Source organism: Budorcas taxicolor, chromosome 11 (assembly GCF_023091745.1).
Source record: "Budorcas taxicolor isolate Tak-1 chromosome 11, Takin1.1, whole genome shotgun sequence".
NCBI lineage: Eukaryota > Metazoa > Chordata > Mammalia > Artiodactyla > Bovidae > Budorcas > Budorcas taxicolor.
This window is the reverse complement of record NC_068920.1, coordinates 126,308,690-126,322,218: the sequence shown is the minus strand read 5'-3', so window position 1 is coordinate 126,322,218 and position 13,529 is coordinate 126,308,690. Positions and strand designations below refer to the sequence as shown.

Genomic DNA, 13,529 nt, shown 5'->3' with positions numbered 1-13,529 from the left:
TATATGAGGATAATTCACTAAAATACCAAGCTATGAAGAAAAACTCCAAGAGAAACCATGCTTCAAGAGTTTCTGACATAGAATCGAACTCTGTGGATGCTGAAAAGGAAAAAAAAGAGTGTCAAAATAATTTTGTTGAACTGCTGCCTCCAGAAGTTACTTTTAAAATTTTCAGTCAGCTAGACATCCGGAGCTTGTGCAGGGCTTCAGTGACATGCAGAAGCTGGAATCATGCAATAAGACACAGCGACTCCTTGTGGAAACCTCACTGCCTGACTGTAAGAGCCGTATGTCAAAGAGAGATAGATGACGATCTGGAGAGTGGCTACCCCTGGAGGGTAAGTTTCACCTTTGCAATCTGAAGTCCTCTTGATAATACGGTGGTCTGTTTGAGCCACACTCTACCTTCTGGCTTGAAGGAGAGAGGATTTCATATACAGAATGACATACAGAGTGGGTTGGCTTTGGGAGAGTGGGTTGGCTCTGGGAGTTAAAGTCCAGTTATAGTCTTTTCCTGCAAAAAGGATATCTCCCATCTATCCTTTTGAATTTGGGGGGCATTTACCTCATAAACCACAATGGCTACATTTTACCCCACCTATCCAAAACCCCCAGCAAACTGTGTTACTCACACTGTTCTGTATGTGCGAGCACACACATACGTGTATTAATAGATGTGTGTATCAATGTAAATACTTAATCTTTTCAGCCTTTCAATCAGCTTTCTAGCTTCAAACAAACTCACTCACCAACCACTGACTACATTCTTTAACAATGGTGGTAGTAGTAGTAATAGCGTTAGTCGCTCAGTCGTGTCTGACTCTTTGCCATGGACTGTAACCCGCCAGACTCCTCTCTCCATGGAATTCTCCAGGCAAGAATCCTGGAGTGGGTTGCCATTAACAATGGTGGTTTACTTCTTTCAGATCATACTACTGAGGAATTACCAGAAGAGTAAAGTGAAACATGAATGGCTAAGTGGCAGATACAGCAACATATGTTCTCCTATTAGCCTACCAGAAAAAATCATGTACCCAATGGATGCAGACACGTGGGGGGAAATTCTAGAAGCAGAACTGGAAAGATAAGCAGAAAACTCTCCTAACTTTGAGAGTTTAAAACTAAAATGACTCTTTAGATTATAAAAAGTATGTCTCTAACCGTCCATTTTTTTGTTTGCCTTTTTACTATTTAACATTTAAAAGAAAACTAAATAGGAAATATAAAAAATAAAACTCTGTTTTTATTTTGCACTTTAGGTAAAATAATGTTTTACCTACATGTTTCTGGTTTTACTGTAATGTGGAAAAATCATGAAATGGTATTTATATAAAAGTACTATACTGATAGGGTGATTTCAAAATTTATTATTTCATGTATTTGTGTTGATCTATTGCAGGACTTCAGTATTTTAATGATTAGAGAGTTTTATTAGTGTTCTCTGCTTAATGATAATTTGAAAATTCAAGATTTATGTGAAGGAACTGACTTAGAGATTTATTAATTAATAGACATAGGCTCATGGGAAAAAAATCCCTAAATGAAATTAATAGCAATATGTTTAAATGTATAATAAATGTATATTTTAATAACTTAAAATTTTCCATTTCAGTGGAATCAGATTGAATTGTCAAACACTGAAAACATTTTGGTTTAATTTTAAATGAGTCCAACCAGAGAACTAAAATTTGTGAAATTAAGTTCCCCACTACTTGCCTACAAACCTCGAATTACTCTCAGGGGCTGAAATGTATGGAAAGTGCCATCCGAAACTCCACAGTTTTTCTTGGTAAAACTTATCTTCTTTCTGACATCTTGTAGCACCATCTAGTGTACTCCTTGTAGATAACCAAGAAAAAGGACGAGCTCCTTTTTGTTTTTCCACATTTAAAAGAAAGGAAAATATTATTTACAAAAAACCTATATACTTGAATTTGTTAGAGTTTATGGTTTTATAGGAACCTTCAACTTTTGTTCTCTTTTACTTAAAAGTAGATGATATACTATTCGCAGTACCACATTGATCCGTCTGAAACTGTGATCAGCACCATAAGTAACGTGACTACAAAATATTTTAGTATGAGATTTTCCTCTTAAATTATGCTCTATCGCATGAAAAGTAAGAGTCCAGGAACTCAATTTAACAAGTCAAAAAGTATGAGGAATATGTCCCGCTCTATACAGATTCCCTTTGTTGAATCAAGTAGACGATGACTGGTTCAGTTCAGTTCCTTGCAGTTCAGTCACTCAGTCGTGTCCAACTCTTTGCGACCCCATGGACTGCAGCATGCCAGGGTTATCTCCTACTGTCTTCTTGGGGTTGGAAGGGACCTTGAATATCAGGCAGTCCAGTCTCTAGGATTTTTCAGTAATCCCCCCTATAGGAATGTTCTTCTTTTCACTCACCATTAATTCTCTTCTTCGTAAATTCTTATGTATAGTGTATCATCCTAACCTGGAAACCATTCCAAATATCTACCATTCTGCATTAAGTGACCCTTTAAGGTTCTGTAGTTCTTTGTACATACCATTCTCAGAGTTGTCATATTACATTAAATTGTCTGTTTGATTTGTATATCTCCCCCGTTAGATTGTGAGCCTCTTAATGGCAGGGACCATTTATTTATTTTTGTGTTCCGAAACCTGGAACATAGTAGATATTTCATAGAGTTGTTAAATTATTTTTATATTATTTATTATAATCCTACCCAGAATGTAAAATAAAAATAATTCAGCATATTTTAGTAGATAATATTGTATTGAAATGCAGTGTACAAACCCATAAGATATGTGGGATGCTTAATATTAATGCTAATATATGAAGAATTATTCTTGTTCTCTTAAAAGCTGTAAGAGAAAAATAGGAAAGAAGAAATATTTTTTGAATAAACACTTGAAAATATACTTCATCCAAAAGTATCATTCATTTTTACTTATTGGATCACCCCAATCAGTTTTAAATATTGTTATATGAATAATCTTTGGTTTTTGTTTTATACTATTTTTATACCATTAAAATGAGTTATTACTGTGATTACGGTCTACACTGAAAGGAAAGTTTTAGAACTTAATGATAAATTTATGGAATGGGCTTAGAATGAATTGTACATTTATCAGATCAAGTCATTAGCATCTGAGAAGGTGTGTGGGTGGATTCAAATGAAAGGAGTGCTTTAACTCAGAGATAAAACAACATGTTATATATATATATAGTCTGTAAAGAGGCAAGTTTATTAGGGAAGAGTATTAAGGAATTTCCAGTGATGCTTAATGTTTGATCAGTTCAAGATCTAGTTTTGTTGTTGTTGTTGTTTATAGAAACCTTTTTTCAGTTGCTTCAGTTTATAACTCAGTCTTCAGTTCAGTTCAATCATTCAGTCATGTCTGACTCTTTGCAACCCCACAGATTGCAGCACACCAGGCCTCCCTGTCCATCACCAACTCCCAGAGTTTACTCAGACTCATGTCCATTGGGTCAGTGATGCCATCCAACCATTCAACCGTTGTCCCCTTCTGCTCCTGCCTTCAATCTTTCCCAGCGTCAGGGTCTTTTCCAATGAGTCAGTTCTTCACCATCATGTGGCCAAAGTATTGGAGTTTCAGCTTCAAAAGTAGTCCCTGCAATGAACACCCAGGACTGATTTCCTTTAGGATGGACTGGTTGATTCTCCTTGCTGTCCAAGGGACTGTCAAGACTCTTCTCCAACACCGCAGTTCAAAAGCATCAATTCTGTGGCAGTCAGCTTTCTTTATAGTCCAACTCTCACATCCATACATGACTACTGGAAAAACCATACCTTTGACTAGATAGACCTTTGTTGGCAAAGTAACGTCTCTGCTTTTTAATATGCTGTCTAGGTTGCTCATAACTTTTCTTCCAAGGAGCAAGCGTCCTTTAATTTCATGGCTGCAGTCACCATCTACAGTGATTTTGGAGACCAAAAAAATCAGTCACTGTTTCCATTGCTTCCCCATCTATTTGCCATGAAGTGATGGGACCAGATGCCATGATCTTGGTTTTCTGAATGTTGAGTTTTAAGCCAACTTTTTCACTCTCCTCTTTCACTTTCATCAAGAGGCTCTTTAGTTCTTCTTCACTTTCTGCCATAAGCGTGGTGTCATCTGCATGTCTTAGGTTATTGATATTTCTCCCAGCAATCTTGATTCCAGCTTGTTTTTCTTCCAGCCCAGCGTTTCTCATGATGTACTCTGCATATAAGTTAAATAAGCAGGGTGACAATATACAGCCTTGACGGACTCCTTTTCCTATTTGGAACCAGTTTGTTGTTCCATGTCCAGTTCTAACTGCTGCTTCCTGACCTGCATATAGGTTTCTCAAGAGGCAGGTCAGGTGGTCTGGTATTCCCATCTCTTTCAGAATTTTCCAGTTTGTTGTGATCCACACAGTCAAAGGCTTTGGCATAGTCACTAAAGCAGAAATAGATGTTTTTCTGGAACTCTCATGCTGTTTCCATGATCCAGCGGATGTTGGCAATTTGATCTCTTGTTCCTCTGCCTTTTCTAAAACCAGCTTGAACATCTGGAACTCTATGCTAAATGCTTTGTAAGACAATATCTTACTTCATCTTCACAATTAGACTTTTAAAGACCATAGGAAAGCATCACCAAATTCTTTGCCAGGCAGTCTAAAACATCAAAAGAAAATGTAAACCTACTATTTACACCCAAATCTCTCCAACTTCAGAGATCAAGCTTTTAACCCCTATGGTGGTGGTAATCGCAATGTCGTGTCCTGCTTTTGTGACCCCATGGACTGTATAGCTTGCCAGGTTCCTCTGTCCATGGGATTTTCCAGGCAAGAATACTGGAGTGGGTTGCCACTTCCTTCTCCTTTAACCCTATGTAGTATCTTTTGTAAGTTCAACACTTTGTTCTTACATTGAGACAACATGACAGGCTAAGTCTAACAAATAACATCTCCCATTACAAATATATAGAGGTTCTATATGAAATTAATTTTAAATGGAGTACTTACATTTCTGCTAATGGCAGAATGGATAATTCTGACAAGATTTCCTACTTAGGACAATTTGAAAACCAGATTGGGGTGGGGGTTAATCTATTTGAAGGCATCCCAGAGCTGATAAGATAGTAAAGGGATATTGGACCAGTTTCTGGAGAAAGAAAGAAAATCAAAGAGGTAAGCCAATAATTGAGGTTAATCTTGCCATGAAAACATTTGCCAATTTCTGCAGGGACAGCTGAAAGATTTAATAGATTTTGAAAGCCTGCAAGACTACAAGGACAATGAATGGAATCTAGAACTCACTAAGAAAAGGAGAAGCAGTAACCCCTGTCCTTAGTAATCTACTTTCTTATGGTTTGGGACGCAGAAGGAAGGACAGCACCCTAGGAAAGGAAGTGACCTGGAACTACATAGGACCTCACAGAAAAACCATGCACCTTCAAAACATCTCAGCCTCTGAAACTGGAATGACAGGATCCCAGAAGAAGAATGCCCTAGACACCCTGGCAAAGAAAAGTTCTTCCTGGAGAAAGATATCAACATCATCAACATTTTAGGCTTTATATTATCTCTAAGAGCATTGTAAAATATCGATGTTGATGTGTATACACACACACACAAGAGGAGACATTGTAAAGAATAAAACCAATATCATTGCTGAAAAACACAACAGAAAAGATCCACAGTTGTAGCTATCAGATGAAGTCTCCAAAATAACAAAGCTTGAGATAATCAGTGACATAAAATGCATGTTGAGAAATTCAGCAGAGAAATGAAAATTATATTAAAAAAAAAAAGCCAAGTGGGAGTTTTACAGCTAAAAAATAAAATGACATGTTAAGAAAGCAATAGATTGGTTTAGCAGAAGATTAAACACAGCTGAAGAGAGGAGAAAGTATGAATGAATCTGAAGATAAGTATAAAGAAAATATCCAAAATGATGCAAAGAGCGAAAAAGGATGAAAAATACAGAAAAGGGAATAGTGGGAAAACATTTATAATGAGGTGAGAAACTCTATACTTGTCCAAAAAGACAAGGAAGTTTAGAATGAGGTAAAAATAATTTTAAAACAATGACAGCTAAGAACTGATCAAAGATCTTAAGTCACAGATTCAAGAAGCCATACAATCTGCAAACATGCTATACAAAAGATGTACTTACTAAGCTAAAGCTGCTAAAAAGTGAAGACAGAAAAAAATGAAAGCAGTCAAAGAAAAAGGACAAACTACCATTGGATGAACGATAATTGGATGATTTCTTCTTAACAAGAACAAAGGAATGTTATCTTAAGAAAAAGGATCCAAAAGAAAAATACCAATTCAGAATTACATTCCCAGAGGAAATATGTTTCAAGAAAGAAAAGTGAAGCGAAGACATGCTCAGGAAAAGAAAAACTGAGAGAGTTCTTTAGGAATGGACTTGAACTAAAAACATACACTGAAAAAGTAAAACGAATGTGTTCCCAGATTTCATCTGGTTGGAGTATAGGAAAGAATAGAAATCAAGAAAAGTATAAATATGTGGACAAATCTCAATGAATACCAAGTATAAGGCAACAATAAAATCTGCAGTGGAAAAACAAAGATGTTAGATTGAATTTTTAAACTGTGTTATCAAACTGAACTTGAACCTGCTTGCCTGATGCACAGCAAAGCCAACTTACTGATACCAAGTTGTGGTGAAGGAATACACAGCAAAGAAGTGCGGCAGCTCTGCTCAAAAGACCAGAACTCCCTGATGGCTTTCCTCCCTGATATTCCAGGAAGCATTTTTAAAGACAATATTTGGGGGTGAGGGTTGCAAGATGAATGAGTTTCATCTGACTGGTGAGGTAAGGTGGTGAGATAACAGAGTGGTTTTCAGAAATCTTAATTACAAACCTTCTGGGTCCAACCAGTCTGTGGGGCTAGTGCTTATGCTCAACATGTAGTCACCAAACTCCATCTGAGTGAGGGAGAGGAGTCTTAGTTCTTGAAGAATGACTTAAAGATATCCATATCCATCAGACTGTATATCCTTTGAGCAGGAACTCAGGCTCTGTTTTATTGCTGAATTGTTGTCATTGCTTTTCTTAACTTCTGCTTTTCTTTGTTTCTGCATTCCCTCACTTCCCCAATTAGTAACTGCTCGTGTGCCTGCTCTTTGAAACTCAGGGAAAAGAGTAAACTAGGAAAGAGTTTACTAGAACAGTAAACTCTTTTGCTACGAACAAGAAACAGGGGGCACAGAGGGGATTTTACCCAGGAGGGCCCCAAAGCATTCTGCTTGGTTTCAATCCCCCTTTTCTTTTATTTGATACTCCTCGATCTTGAGAGAAACGTGTGGGACAAGAAAGGGGATAAAGTTTTGAATAAAGAGGTTAATCACAAACTCAGCAGAGGAACTCAGTTTTAGGGAGACTTGGTTTCAGCTATATGCATTTTAGAAGAGATACATCAAAACTTGAGGGTACTGCTGCTGCTGCTAAGTCACTTCAGTCGTGTCCGACTCTGTGCAACCCCATAGACAGCAGCCCACCAGGCCCCTCGTCCCTGGGATTTTCCAGGCAAGAACACGAGTGGGTTGCCATTTCCTTCTCCAATGCATGAAAGTGAAAAGTGAAAGTGAAGTCGCTCAGTCGTGTCCGACTCTTAGCGACCCCATGGACTGCAGCCTACCAGGCTCCTCCGTCCATGGGATTTTCCAGGCAAGAGTACTGGAGTGGGGTGCCATTGCCTTCTCCGATAAAGTAAAAGGATGGAAAACTATATGGTATGCAAAGACAAACAAAAGAAAAGTTGATGTATCTAACTTATATCAGACAAATTAAATTTTTAAGGAAAAATATATAACCAGAGTATTTTTTTTACAAAACTACACAATTATAAAAAAGATTAAATTTTTATATTTTGTGAATTTAATAGTACAGCGTAAAAACATACAAATAAAAAATTATAAAAACAAGTAGAGAAATCCATAATCACAGTAGATTTTTATCACACCTCTGTCAGCAACTGATAGGGAAGATAAGACCCAAAAAAATGCAATGAGGATATATAAGAGCAATGCTACTGCCTCAAATAAGTAGAAAAAAACAGAAAACATCAATAGAAAGGCATTGGAAAGCTGCCAAAGCGATCAGAGCTACAGGGCCAAGATTCTGGAGAAGGGTGGACCTGGAGAGTAAGTTGATATTCTGCTACTTTCTTTTTCCTGAAAACATTTGGCAATTCCAAGTGTAATGCAAAAAATAACTAAGAATCTGGCTTTTGTTAAGATAGAGGGCCTTGGTGGGGGAAGCAGGGATTCTAACAAATCTGTGGATGGTCTCAAGAGTGCTGGAGACACAAAACTGGAGACTTGAAGGCTCAGCAAGAAGGTGGAGAGCTAAGTTTTAAGACATTTGCCAAATTCTGAAGCCCTGCAGGATTGGAGGCTAAGAAGCTAGACAGAGAGCCTCTGAAAAACAGAGTGGAGCTTTCACATGGTCTCACTCTGCTGATGAGATACTAATTAGAACTGAGGCTCCACCTGGGCCCAGGTGTACATCCAAGTTCTTAATTTAAACCCCTGGAGGGCCCCACAAAATAGTCTGCAGCCTCAATTCAGTTAAATCTCTAATTTGATTAAGATAAGCAAACCCCTGGACCTAGCAGAAGACACTTCCTCTCTAGAGGAAGATAAAGTCTCCTAGAGCCAGATACAATGTCTGCATCCAATAGATAACTACTGAGCATACTAAAAGACAGAACTAAATGATGGAAATTCAAGAGAAAGGACCCAAGTTACAGGGAGTTAGTGTAGTTTGTGGACAAAAACCTCACAACATAGTAACCATGTTTATGTGTAGTATGTGCTTAGTTGCTCAGTCATGTCTGACTCTTTGCAGCTCCATGGACTGTAGCCCACCAGGCTCCTCTGTCCATGGGGATTCTCCAGGCAAGAATACTGGAATGAGTTAACTCGCCCTCCTCCAAGCGATCTTCCCAACTCAGGAATCGAACCAGGGTCTCCTGCATTGCAGGCGGATTCTTTACCAACTGAGACACCAGGGACATCCAGGTAAACGGAAGACAAAATGAAGAAAAGAGATAATGATGAAGAATTTTCCCAGAAAATTATATAATTTAAAAAGAACTAAATGCAAATTCTAAAACTGAAAATTACAACAGAAATGAAAACTCAATACATTGGTTTAATGGCAGGTTAGAACACCGCAGAAAGAGACCTTTGTGAACTGGGAAACAGAACAATAGAAAAATGATTTGAGCCAAAGCACAGAGAGAAAAAATGTTTTCAGAAAAGGATTTGGAGATTATGAGTCAGAATACAAAAGTTTAATATGTTTATAATAGGACTTCCAGAAGGGATGGAGAGAGAAAAGTAATGCCCAAACTTCCTCAGCCCAGGCAGGAGACCACTGAAAAGGTTCCCATGCTATAGAAGCAGTTGAAAAACTAGGCAAAAGAACCCCCAAACAGAACCCTGCAATTGGCAACCAAAACCAAAAGCCAAATAGCGGGTGCCACAGAGTCCTTATAGCAATATTACTGCAGTGAGATGTGCGGTGGGCCGGAGGCAGCAACGGGAGAACCCCATGCCCTGAGCCCTAACTGTTCCAACAGAAGAGACAAATTATCGGGACAAAGGATACTGTATGAAGAAAAGCTGTCACTCAAGCTTCCTGCTCTATCTGGTTGCCAAGAAAGGGGAAGGAGAAAGGAAAAAGAGGAACTCCAAATAGGATTGCCAGATTTAGCAAATAAAAACTTAAGTTGCCCAATTACATTTGAATTTTTGATAAAAAGCGAATCATTTTAGTATAAGCATATCCCAGATATCAAAAAGGATATACTAAAACAGAAATTTTTCATTTTTTAAGTCTGAAAACCAAGTTTAACCAGACATCTGTTTCTTCCCTAGCAACCCTAACCCTGAAAGATAGAATAAAGGGCTGAGTTTGAATTAACCAGGAAATGACTGGAGAATACCAAGGTTGAGTCTCATGGTGTGTCTCATCTCCACTGCCAACTCCACACCCCTCACTGAACACAAAATGGTTGCTGACTGAGAGTGACACCGTAAGGTAACCCAGCCTCTCCTCAGGCCCCCTTGGCCTGAATACCCTTAGCATCCCCCTTTCCACTCCGCTCTGGCTGCCTTGTGCTGTTATAAGAAGTCCTCCCATAGAATGTTATACGATGTCCTTCTCCTATAGAACATTCCCATAGAATGTTCTACCCTCTCCCATAGAATGTTATAAGACGTCCTTCTCCCATAGAACATTGCCATACAATGTTCTACCGTGAAGCCCCTCAAATGTGTCTGGGGACTTCTACTCTCCAGAGGGTAGGAAAAGGGTGCTCAGAGGCACCCCCTATAGACTTCCCTTAGACTTCTCTGACTTTCTTTCTTCTGTTAGGGGAACCACGGCCAGAAACAGCCCACCCTGGCCAAGCACCATAGGAACCATTTGCCTGAGTGGTTTTAGGATAAGAGGTCTTGGTAAGGAACACGGAACTAACAAGCCACTATCAATCAGAAGGACTCAGGAATGATCAAAAGCAAAGAGGAGATGCCAGCCCATATGTCCTACCAACCTCCCAGAATCCTACTTGTTGGAATCCACCCTGGCTGAGCAATGAGCTCACCACTAGGGAAGACCCTGAGTCAGGATGGATTGGCCAGGGACAACTGGGAAACTAACCCTATCACCATAAAACCTGAGACTGCGAGTCACATGGCAGAGCAGTTCTCCTGGGTTCCCTTGACCTCCCCCTCTCCCCGCAGGCACCCCTTCCCAGTGAAGTCTCTTGCTTGGTCAGCATTACTCTGCGGCCCTAGAGGAGGTCCCCCTTCTTGCAACATTTCCACCAGCTGGCAAACACCTCAATCACTTTTTAAATAGGAATGCTGAACTTTAGTTGTATCTTATATCCTTCCTATTTTATGATAGTTCAGTTAATAAACAATGTTTTCGATTTATTTAAAGTGAATCTTTTGGAGTTCAGACGACCCTTTTCTCCAGTACCTGGATCTTTGCATTCAAAGCCAGATTATGAAAACTTTTATTTCTTCTGTGATTTTTTTTCCTTTTTCTTTTAGTCTTTTGAAATTCGAAACAGCTCTGACTTTTTTATTCTTAGTCATATGTTCCATCCTTCCTACAAAGACTTGGACACCTGCCTTCACAGGTGGAGAAGGCAGAGAAACAAACTTATTGGGAATGGAACGTACAGTGGGAAGTGATACCAAAAAATCAATTCAATCTATTGTTACTTTTCATGATGAAACAATTCGGGAAAAGAAGGAACAGTGAGAACAGCAGAGACTGAGATGAGCCCGAAGAACGTCAAAGTACAAATGAAGGGTGCAAGTCAGATCTGGTTAGAGCTCAGCATTTTTACAGTCAGCTCTGCTAAAAATAACCCCCCTTTTTTGTAGACCCATTTCACACTTTCCAACACCTTCCTAGTCCCTGACATCTGGGCAGAATGGATGATAAAATAAGATAAAACTAGAGGTTTGCAAACCACACCAATTATGCTGTTACCATAAACATTAACCTGGCAAGGAAAAAATTTTAAATAACTGTTTTCTAAGGTCTATTTTTTAGCTATGGGTCTCTGAGCCCAGTAAGGAAGAAATTCACTGCTGGTTTCCCAATTTGCTTGTTTTGATTTAGTTTTAAAAAGACAAAATCATCTACTTGATGCCCAGTGAAAACCTGGGAGAAAATATATACATTATAAAAGAAGCTTTATAAAAGTCATGCTTGACAATTTTCTCAACTTAAAAGACACTCGCTCCTTGGGAGAAAAGCTATGACAAATGTAAACAACATATTAAAAAGCAGAGACATTACTTTGTCAACAAAGGTCTGTATAGTCAAAGCTATGGTTTTCCCAGTAGTCATGTATGGATGTGAGAGTTGGACCATAAAAAAGACTGAGCACCAAAGAAATGGTACTTTTGAACTGTGGTGTTGGAGAAGACCCTTGAGAGTCCCTTGGGTTGCAAGATGATCAAATCTGTCAATCCTAAAGGAAATCAATCCTGAATATCCGTTGGAAGGACTAATGCTGAAACCAAAGCTCCAGTACTTTGTCTACCTGATGCAAAGAGCCAATTCATTAGAAAAGATCCTGATGCTGGGAAAGACTGAAGGCAGGAGGAGAAGAGGGTGACAGAGGATGCCCCAGACTTAGAGCCCCATTTATATGATCCCCTCAGACTCTCCACGGTGGGGGCACAGTTCTTTAAGGCACCAGACTGTTGTGTTCTCCCCTCACCTGGATGAGGATTAAAGCCATCTTTCTATTTCCTGCAAACTCTGTCTCATATTTTTTATTCGGCTTCAGTGGGCAGAGAAAGCCAAGATTTTGGCAATTCACCTTCTTTTTTTCTTTCCTAGACTTCTTTTATTATACAATTTACCTTTTCCCTAAATGTTTCGCTTAAAAATTTTCAAACATACAGAAATTTTCATTCCAATCCCAAAGAAGGCAATGCCAAAGAATGCTCAAACTACTGCACAATTGCACTCATCTCACACACTGGTAAAGTAATATTCAAAATTCCCCAAGCCAGGTGTCAACAGTATGTGAACCATGAACTTCCAGATGTTCAAGCTGGATTTAGGAAAGGCAGAGGAACCAGAGATCAAATTGCCAACACCCACTGGATCATCAAAAGAGCAAGTGAGTTTAAGAAAAAATATCTACTTCTGCTCTATTGACTATGCCAAAGCCTTCGTGTGGACCACAACAAACTGTGGAAAATTCTTAAAGAGATGGGAATACCAGACCACCTGACCCACCTCCTGAGAAATTTGTATGCAGACCAGGAAGCAACAGTTAGAACTGGACGTGGAACAACAGACTGGTTCCAAATAGGAAAAGCGATATGTCAAGGCTGTATATTGTCACCCTGCTTATTTGCCAGGAGAAATATCAATAACCTCAGATATGCAGATTGTCCTTATGGCAGACTGTCCTTATGGCAGAAAGTGAAGAACTAAACAGCCTCTTGATGAAAGTGAAAGAAGAGAGTGAAAAGTTGGCTTAAAATCCAACATTCAGAAAACTAAGATCACAGCATCCCGTCCCATCACTTCATGGCAAATAGATGGGGAAAGAGTGGAAACAGTGGCAGACTTTATTTTGGGGGGCTCCAAAATCACTGTAGATGGTGACTGCAGCCATGAAATTAAAAGACGCTTGCTCCTTGGAAGAAAAGTTATGACCAACCTAGACAGCATATTGAAAAGCAGAGACATTACTTTGCCAAAAAGGTCCAACTAGTCAAAGGTATGGTTTTTCCAGTAGTCATGCATGGATGTGAGAGTTGGACTCTAAAGAAAGCTGAGTGCCAAAGAATTTATGCTTTTGAACTGTGGTGTTGGAGGAGACTCTTGAGAGTCCCTTGGACTGCAAAGAGATCCAACCAGTCCATCCTAAAGGAAATCAGCCCTGAATACTCATTGGAAGGACTGATGCTGAACCTGAAACTCCAATACTTTGGCTACCTGATGCAAAGAGCTGACTCATTTGAAAAGACCCT

At 39.1% G+C, this 13,529-nt stretch overlaps 1 protein-coding gene across 1 annotated transcript; it reads left to right on the top strand.

Moving 5' to 3' along the window:
• The first annotated feature begins 17 nt into the window (after positions 1-17).
• FBXO48 (F-box protein 48) lies at positions 18-1,088 on the top strand. The gene is made up of 2 exons (XM_052649757.1): positions 18-338; positions 927-1,088. Exons 1-2 carry the CDS (start codon positions 33-35, stop codon positions 1,086-1,088), a joined length of 468 nt encoding a protein of 155 aa, XP_052505717.1. The 5' UTR covers positions 18-32.
• The last annotated feature ends 12,441 nt before the right edge of the window (positions 1,089-13,529 follow it).